At 35.2% G+C, this 9,955-nt stretch overlaps 1 protein-coding gene across 4 annotated transcripts in view; it reads right to left on the bottom strand.

The window, feature by feature from the left end:
* Nucleotides 1-644: 644 nt before the first annotated feature.
* Nucleotides 645-9,955, bottom strand: part of LOC139519914 (major facilitator superfamily domain-containing protein 10-like) — a 30,101-nt gene continuing 20,790 nt past the window's right edge. For all 4 annotated transcript variants that reach the window (XM_071312216.1, XM_071312217.1, XM_071312219.1 and 1 more), the window contains exons 11-13: nt 8,171-8,261; nt 7,381-7,518; nt 645-865 (exon numbers count right to left, since the gene is read on the bottom strand). In XM_071312216.1, coding sequence (XP_071168317.1) covers nt 756-865; nt 7,381-7,518; nt 8,171-8,261 — 339 coding nt within the window. In that variant the 3' untranslated portion in view covers nt 645-755. The remainder of the gene's footprint in view (nt 866-7,380; nt 7,519-8,170; nt 8,262-9,955) is intronic.

Raw genomic sequence — 9,955 nt, 5'->3', positions numbered from 1 at the left:
ACAATGGCCAAAAATGAAATCCCAATAAATGTGGAGTTTTTCCATGTCACACCTAAGTAAAAGAACAGAAAGGAAAAAATTCAGCATTTTTTCTATCTTTAAAAGAGCATAATTATAAAATGGTTTAAGTGAGGCCACCAAAATTCATACTAGATCTGTGTTTTGTGGTAATGATCATTGTGTATAAGTTTCATAACATTTGGTTGAGGCTAACTGAAGTTAGGGAACCAAAACGAAACTCATTTTTTATTTTAATGTAAAAGGGGCACAACTGTAGAAAAGTTAAAGTGACGCCACCAAAATTCAAACTTGATCTGTATTTTGTGGTATTTAGCATTGTGTATAAGTTTCATAACATATGGTTGTGGCAAACCAAAGTTAAAGAACGTAAACCAATTTTGGGACGTTGTGACAGACTTCAGGGGTAAAACTAAATGCCCCCTTCACTTTGGCATGGGCATAAATAAGTTGTACTCTCTCTATAACTGAAGAATCATTCATACCAAGTCTGTTAGAATTAAATTGGTACAGTTATAACAGAGATGAAAATCTTTAAATAATTGTACACCAATGACAGACAGATGACGGCATTAATAACATCTGGTCTTTAAGGTCAGGTCAGCTAATAATTAATAGCATTCAGATAACTTTTAATATTTATTCATAAAATTATATTTTCTGTAAAAATATCACAAGGCTTTTTTGTTGCATAGATGTTTTTTGTTGATAAGTGTTACAAGATTTTCATTCTGCCATTATACGTTCTTCTTTGTTGTGGTCATAACCATCCTCAGCATAAGCAGTGGACACAGAAGACAAACTGCACCAAAAATGTAACACACCTTTTCCCCCAAACTCCAGTAGACTGCAAAAAAAAATTTAATGTAGAGAAAAACAATTAAGATAAGTTAAAACCAAATGCTCAATCTATTATAATTTTCAAGATATAAGACAAAAATGCAAAAAAAATGGTAAAGTCATCATCAATGGGCAGTAACTCTAATAGGAAGTCAACTGATGATTTTGCCAATGTGAACCTATTTGTAAAACTTGTCTTGCTAATTGATCATTTTTGCAAGGGTTTTGTTAAACTGTTTCAATTTACCAGGTTTTTCTACAGTTAATAGGTGTTGAAATTCGTTTTATGAAGTATGAAAGTAATAGCATAAACTTTTTTTATTGACTTCAGAATTTTTGAATTGCTCTTCAAATCTCAGGTAACTGGTACGAACCCGAGGATAAACATAATAAACATCCCTGCATGATTACACATTCCTTACACACAAGTTATTGTCCAGAAACTACAAAAATACTTGTTTTGGCCCCAATACCAAATGTTGGTACCATAACCCCAAAGAACAATCCCAACCTTCTTTTTTTAGTATTGTTCATTCAGGTAAAACTTCAGAGAGATCCATTCACATAAACTAAAGTCAATGCCTGTTAACCAAATTTAACAACAAGTAAAAGACATCCCTGTTTTGTCCTAATTATAACTGAGTTACTTACTAGTCGATGTTATAATTGTTCCTAATGCTCTAGCTAAAGCTCCAAGGGATCTAAACACTCCCAAAGTCTACTTACTAGTTGATGTTATAATTGGTCCTAATGCTCTAACTAAAGCTCCAAGGGATCTAAACACTCCCAAAGTCTACTTACTAGTTGATTTTATAATTGGTCCTAATGCTCTAGCTAAAGCTCCAAGGAATCTAAACACTCCCATAGTCTACTTACTAGTTGATTTTATAATTGGTTCTTATGCTCTAGCTAAAGCTCCAAGGGATCTAAACACTCCCAAAGTCTACTTACTAGTTGATGTTATAATTGTTCCTAATGCTCTAGCTAAAGCTCCAAGGGATCTAAACACTCCCAAAGTCTACTTACTAGTTGATGTTATAATTGGTCCTAATGCTCTAGCTAAAGCTCCAAGGGATCTAAACACTCCCAAAGTCTACTTACTAGTGGATGTTATAATTGGTCCTAATGCTCTAGCTAAAGCTCCAAGGGATCTAAACACTCCCAAGTCTACATACTAGTTGATGTTATAATTTAAACACTCCCAAAGTCTACTTACTAGTAGATGTTATAATTGGTCCTAATGCTCTGGATAAAGCTTCAAGGGATCTAAACACTCCCAAAGTCTACTTACTAGTTGATGCTATAATTGGTCCTAATGCTCTAGCTAAAGCTCCAAGGGATCTAAACACTCCCAAAGTCTACTTACTAGTTGATGTTATAATTGGTCCTAATGCTCTAGCTAAAGCTCTAAGGGATCTAAACACTCCCAAAAGTCTACTTACTAGTTGATGTTATAATTTAAACACTCCCAAAGTCTACTTACTAGTAGATGTTATAATTGGTCCTAATGCTCTAGCTAAAGCTCCAAGGGATCTAAACACTCCCATAGTCTACTTACTAGTAGATGTTATAATTGGTCCTTATGCCCTGACTAAAGCTCCAAGGGATCTAAACACTCCCAAAGTCTACTTACTAGTAGATGTTATAATTGGTCCTAATGCTCTAGCTAAAGCTCCAAGGGATCTAAACACTCCCAAAGTCTACTTACTAGTTGATGTTATAATTGGTCCTAATGCTCTAGCTAAAGCTCCAAGGGATCTAAACACTCCTAAAGTCTACTTACTAATTGATGTTATAATTTGTCCTAATGCTCTAGCTAAAGCTCCAAGGGATCTAAACACACCCAAAGTCTACTTACTAGTTGATGTTATAATTGGTCCTAATGCTCTAGCTAAAGCTCCAAGGGATCTAAACACTCCCAAAGCCTACTTACTAGTTGATGTTATAATTGGTCCTAATGCTCTAGCTAAAGCTCCAAGGGATCTAAACACTCCCAAAGTCTACTTACTAGTTGATGTTATAATTGGTCCTAATGCTCTAGCTAAAGCTCCAAGGGATCTAAACACTCCCAAAGTCTACTTACTAGTTGATGTTATAATTTAAACAGTCCCAAAGTCTACTTACTAGTTGATGTTATAATTGGTCCTAATGCTCTAGCTAAAGCTCCAAGGGATCTAAACACTCCCAAAGTCTACTTACTAGTTGATGTTATAATTTAAACACTCCCAAAGTCTACTTACTAGTAGATGTTATAATTGGTCCTAATGCTCTAGCTAAAGCTCCAAGGGATCTAAACACTCCCAAAGCCTACTTACTAGTTGATGTTATAATTGGTCCTAATGCTCTAGCTAAAGCTCCAAGGGATCTAAACACTCCCAAAGTCTACTTACTAGTTGATGTTATAATTGGTCCTAATGCTCTAGCTAAAGCTCCAAGGGATCTAAACACTCCCAAAGTCTACTTACTAGTTGATGTTATAATTTAAACAGTCCCAAAGTCTACTTACTAGTTGATGTTATAATTGGTCCTAATGCTCTAGCTAAAGCTCCAAGGGATCTAAACACTCCCAAAGTCTACTTACTAGTTGATGTTATAATTTAAACACTCCCAAAGTCTACTTACTAGTAGATGTTATAATTGGTCCTAATGCTCTAGCTAAAGCTCCAAGGGATCTAAACACTCCCAAATTCTACTTACTAGTGGATGTTATAATTGGTCCTAATGCTCTAGCTAAAGCTCCAAGGGATCTAAACACTCCCAAGTCTACTTACTAGTTGATGTTATAATTGGTCCTAATGCTCTAGCTAAAGCTCCAAGGGATCTAAACACTCCCAAAGTCTACTTACTAGTTGATGTTATAATTGGTCCTAATGCTCTAGCTAAAGCTCCAAGGGATCTAAACACTCCCAAAGTCTACTTACTAGTTGATGTTATAATTGGTCCTAATGCTCTAGCTAAAGCTCCAAGGGATCTAAACACTCCCAAAGTCTACTTACTAGTTGATGTTATAATTTAAACAGTCCCAAAGTCTACTTACTAGTTGATGTTATAATTGGTCCTAATGCTCTAGCTAAAGCTCCAAGGGATCTAAACACTCCCAAAGTCTACTTACTAGTTGATGTTATAATTGGTCCTAATGCTCTAGCTAAAGCTCCAAGGGATCTAAACACTCCCATAGTCTACTTACTAGTTGATGTTATAATTTGTCCTAATGCTCTAGCTAAAGCTCCAAGGGATCTAAACACTCCCAAAGTCTACTTACTAGTTGATGTTATAATTGGTCCTAATGCTCTAGCTAAAGCTCCAAGGGATCTAAACACTCCCAAAGTCTACTTACTAGTTGATGTTATAATTGTTCCTAATGCTCTAGCTAAAGCTCCAAGGGATCTAAACACTCCCAAAGTCTACTTACTAGTTGATGTTATAATTGGTCCTAATGCTCTAACTAAAGCTCCAAGGGATCTAAACACTCCCAAAGTCTACTTACTAGTTGATTTTATAATTGGTCCTAATGCTCTAGCTAAAGCTCCAAGGAATCTAAACACTCCCATAGTCTACTTACTAGTTGATTTTATAATTGGTCCTAATGCTCTAGCTAAAGCTCCAAGGGATCTAAACACTCCCAAAGTCTACTTACTAGTTGATGTTATAATTGTTCCTAATGCTCTAGCTAAAGCTCCAAGGGATCTAAACACTCCCAAAGTCTACTTACTAGTTGATGTTATAATTGGTCCTAATGCTCTAGCTAAAGCTCCAAGGGATCTAAACACTCCCAAAGTCTACTTACTAGTGGATGTTATAATTGGTCCTAATGCTCTAGCTAAAGCTCCAAGGGATCTAAACACTCCCAAGTCTACATACTAGTTGATGTTATAATTTAAACACTCCCAAAGTCTACTTACTAGTAGATGTTATAATTGGTCCTAATGCTCTGGATAAAGCTTCAAGGGATCTAAACACTCCCAAAGTCTACTTACTAGTTGATGTTATAATTTAAACACTCCCAAAGTCTACTTACTAGTTGATGCTATAATTGGTCCTAATGCTCTAGCTAAAGCTCCAAGGGATCTAAACACTCCCAAAGTCTACTTACTAGTTGATGTTATAATTGGTCCTAATGCTCTAGCTAAAGCTCTAAGGGATCTAAACACTCCAAAAGTCTACTTACTAGTTGATGTTATAATTTAAACACTCCCAAAGTCTACTTACTAGTAGATGTTATAATTGGTCCTAATGCTCTAGCTAAAGCTCCAAGGGATCTAAACACTCCCATAGTCTACTTACTAGTAGATGTTATAATTGGTCCTTATGCCCTGACTAAAGCTCCAAGGGATCTAAACACTCCCAAAGTCTACTTACTAGTTGATGTTATAATTGGTCCTAATGCTCTAGCTAAAGCTCCAAGGGATCTAAACACTCCCAAAGTCTACTTACTAGTTGATGTTATAATTTGTCCTAATGCTCTAGCTAAAGCTCCAAGGGATCTAAACACACCCAAAGTCTACTTACTAGTTGATGTTATAATTGGTTCTTATGCTCTAGCTAAAGCTCCAAGGGATCTAAACACTCCCAAAGCCTACTTACTAGTTGATGTTATAATTGGTCCTAATGCTCTAGCTAAAGCTCCAAGGGATCTAAACACTCCCAAAGTCTACTTACTAGTTGATGTTATAATTGGTCCTAATGCTCTAGCTAAAGCTCCAAGGGATCTAAACACTCCCAAAGTCTACTTACTAGTTGATGTTATAATTTAAACAGTCCCAAAGTCTACTTACTAGTTGATGTTATAATTGGTCCTAATGCTCTAGCTAAAGCTCCAAGGGATCTAAACACTCCCAAAGTCTACTTACTAGTTGATGTTATAATTTAAACACTCCCAAAGTCTACTTACTAGTAGATGTTATAATTGGTCCTAATGCTCTAGCTAAAGCTCCAAGGGATCTAAACACTCCCAAAGCCTACTTACTAGTTGATGTTATAATTGGTCCTAATGCTCTAGCTAAAGCTCCAAGGGATCTAAACACTCCCAAAGTCTACTTACTAGTTGATGTTATAATTGGTCCTAATGCTCTAGCTAAAGCTCCAAGGGATCTAAACACTCCCAAAGTCTACTTACTAGTTGATGTTATAATTTAAACAGTCCCAAAGTCTACTTACTAGTTGATGTTATAATTGGTCCTAATGCTCTAGCTAAAGCTCCAAGGGATCTAAACACTCCCAAAGTCTACTTACTAGTTGATGTTATAATTTAAACACTCCCAAAGTCTACTTACTAGTAGATGTTATAATTGGTCCTAATGCTCTAGCTAAAGCTCCAAGGGATCTAAACACTCCCAAATTCTACTTACTAGTGGATGTTATAATTGGTCCTAATGCTCTAGCTAAAGCTCAAAGGGATCTAAACACTCCCAAGTCTACTTACTAGTTGATGTTATAATTGGTCCTAATGCTCTAGCTAAAGCTCCAAGGGATCTAAACACTCCCAAAGTCTACTTACTAGTTGATGTTATAATTGGTCCTAATGCTCTAGCTAAAGCTCCAAGGGATCTAAACACTCCCAAAGTCTACTTACTAGTTGATGTTATAATTGGTCCTAATGCTCTAGCTAAAGCTCCAAGGGATCTAAACACTCCCAAAGTCTACTTACTAGTTGATGTTATAATTTAAACAGTCCCAAAGTCTACTTACTAGTTGATGTTATAATTGGTCCTAATGCTCTAGCTAAAGCTCCAAGGGATCTAAACACTCCCAAAGTCTACTTACTAGTTGATGTTATAATTTAAACACTCCCAATGTCTACTTACTAGTAGATGTTATAATTGGTCCTAATGCTCTAGCTAAAGCTACAAGGGATCTAAACACTCCCAAAGTCTACTTACTAGTTGATGTTATAATTGGTCCTAATGCTCTAGCTAAAGCTCCAAGGGATCTAAACACTCCCAAAGTCTACTTACTAGTGGATGTTATAATTGGTCCTATTGCTCTAGCTAAAGCTCCAAGGGATCTAAACACTCCCAAAGTCTACTTACTAGTGGATGTTATAATTGGTCCTAATGCTCTAGCTAAAGCTCCAAGGGATCTAAACACTCCCAAAGTCTACTTACTAGTTGATGTTATAATTGGTCCTAATGCTCTAGCTAAAGCACCAAGGGATCTAAACACTCCCAAAGTCTACTTACTAGTGGATGTTATAATTGGTCCTAATGCTCTAGCTAAAGCTCCAAGGGATCTAAACACTCCCAAAGTCTACTTACTAGTTGATGTTATAATTGGTCCTAATGCTCTAGCTAAAGCTCCAAGGGATCTAAATACTCCCATAGTCTACTTACTAGTTGATGTTATAATTGGTCCTAATGCTCTAGCTAAAGCTCCAAGGGATCTAAACACTCTCCCAAAGTCTACTTACTAGTTGATGTTATAATTTAAACACTCCCAAAGTCTACTTACTAGTAGATGTTATAATTGGTCCTAATGCTCTGGCTAAAGCTCCAAGGGATCTAAACAGTCCCAAAGTCTACTTACTAGTTGATGTTATAATTGGTCCTAATGCCCTCGCTAAAGCTCCAAGGGATCTAAACACTCCCATGATAACACCTTTTTGGTCAGTTCTGCCAAACTGTGAGATCAAAGTTGTTAAACAGGGAACTACTGTTGCTGATGCTGTAACAACAATGATAAATATAACAAAGGCTTCAAGAAACTTTAATCACTCAGATGTTTAAATATGCCATATAAATACAAACATAATAATACTATGACATTAAGATATCTCTGACCTGTATGTAATTTTGATACTTTAATGCAAATGTTGAAATCTAAATGGCATAAGTTTAACATTTATTTCTATGCAAAATTAACAGTCAATGGTTGACGACTGAGCTTGCAGTGCCAAATAATCTCCATTATAAAATGAGATGAACCAATGCCAATACAATCACATACCAAATATCACTGACGTACCATAGGTGAGTAGCTGATATTTTTTTCTACTTATTTAATAAAACAGTTTTGAATTGGAAAAACATGAAAACTGACCAAAAAATGTGTGCCTATTCTTAATTAAGTAAGGAGATTGTAACTTAGAGGTTTTTCATTGGTTGCCTTCAAGCAATTTTGTTTTGTTATGTAATAAATCAGCATGTTGCTTTTCGTTTAGTTTTGTTATGTCAGAGTCATACACCATATGTTTTTTTTTTCTCCTTGGTCTCATTAAATTGGCTATACCTTATTTCATATTGAACATTTTGATAATCCTAAAGTTTGGAGTTAACCTGCCTTATTGTAAGATCAGGTTCTTTATCTTATCACTTACCAAAAGCAAAGAGAAAAAGACCAATGTACATGATACTTGCTGTGTATGCAAAAGCCATAATAATAAAGGCTGGTATAAGTAAAGTCATTCCCTGTAATAAAAATACAAAACAATCAGTTCAATCATTCCCTGTAATAAAACAATCAAAAATAATAATTTAGAAAACTCTAGTTATCATAAATACAAAACACTGCTAACAATTTTCATACAGACAATCATAATAATGATGATAATGTGGGGCTTCCTTTAAACTTTCTTTGGAATAAAAATTTTACACCTCACTCTGGTTCTTAAATAAAAACTGATCTTTTTTTCAGATATGAAATAAGTTCTTTATATTCCTAATAAACTGTTGACACAGAGAAATGTCTAGCCTGTCAGCATAAAATTCAAAAAGACAATCTGATGGACAGCAACATGGTTTATTATTTCAGTTGCTGGATTATAACCAATGGACAGGGCCTTGAAGCAGTCCATGTCATCAAACTGATATGAACTGATAGCAATGCAACTTCATACAAAATATCATGGAACTATATATGACAAGTAAATCCCTTTAAACTAACTTAAGCAGAAAATAAAATATTAAAAATTGCTTATTTATTCAACGTGACTGGACCCATGATCTAGGGGGCAGGGCCATGAAATAATCATCAAACCATCATTGTCAATATAATGGAATTTGATGCGACTGTCACACAAGTAAGAGGTTTAGCTAGCTATAAAACAAGGTTCAATCCACCATTTTCTACATAAGAAAATACCTGTACCAAGTCAGGAATATGAGTTGTTATCCATTTGTTTGATGTGTTTGAGCTTTTGATATTCCCATTTGATTAGGGACTTTCTGTTTTCAATTTTCCTTGGAATTCACTATTTTTGTGGGTTTACTTTTTTCTAATATGTGCTGATAGTATGGATAGTAATGCAACTTCATACTATAAAACTAGAGGCTCTAAAGAGCCTGTGTCCCTCACCTGTATTTACTGATGCGTTGGAAATCATGTAAAATAAGGTTAAAATCATAATTTATATTATAAGATATCGTTAGATACTATAATAATATCTAAGATAATAGCAAAATACTGCAAAATTTCCATAAAATTACTAACTAAGGGGCAGCAACCCAACAACTAGTCTAAATGCTTCAGTTTCAGAGATATAAACCAAAAAATTCATTTTACCCTATGTACTATTTTTAGCCATGTCTGCCATCTTGGTTCACAGGCAGGGTCATTGGACACATTTTTTAAACAAAATACCCTATTGATGATAGTGGACAAGTTTGGTTGCATTTTGTCTTGGTAGTTTCAGGAGAGAAGATTTTTGTAAAAGATTACAAAAATTTAAGAAAAATTGGTAAAATTGACTATAAAGGGCAATAACTCCTGAAGGGGTCAACTGACCATTTTGGTCATGTTGACTTATTTGTAGATCTTACTTTGCTGAACATTATTGCTGTTAACAGTTGATCTCTATCTATAATTATATTCAAGATAATAACCAAAAACCGCAAAATTTCCTTAAAATTACCAATTTAGGGGTAACAACCCAACCCGATTCATCTGAAAATTTCAGGGCAGATAGATCTTGACCTGATAAATAATTTGACCCCATGTCAGATTTGCTCTAAATGTTTTGGTTTCAGAGATATAAGCCAAAATCTACATTTTACCCCCTATGTTCTATTTTTAGCCATGGTGGCCATCTTGGTTGGTTGGCTGGGTCACCAGACACAATTTTTAAACTAGATACACCAATGATGATTGTGGCCAAGTTTGGTTT

This window comes from Mytilus edulis, chromosome 4, assembly GCF_963676685.1.
Source record: "Mytilus edulis chromosome 4, xbMytEdul2.2, whole genome shotgun sequence".
Classification (NCBI taxonomy): domain Eukaryota; kingdom Metazoa; phylum Mollusca; class Bivalvia; order Mytilida; family Mytilidae; genus Mytilus; species Mytilus edulis.
This window is presented reverse-complemented; position numbering and strand designations above follow the sequence as displayed.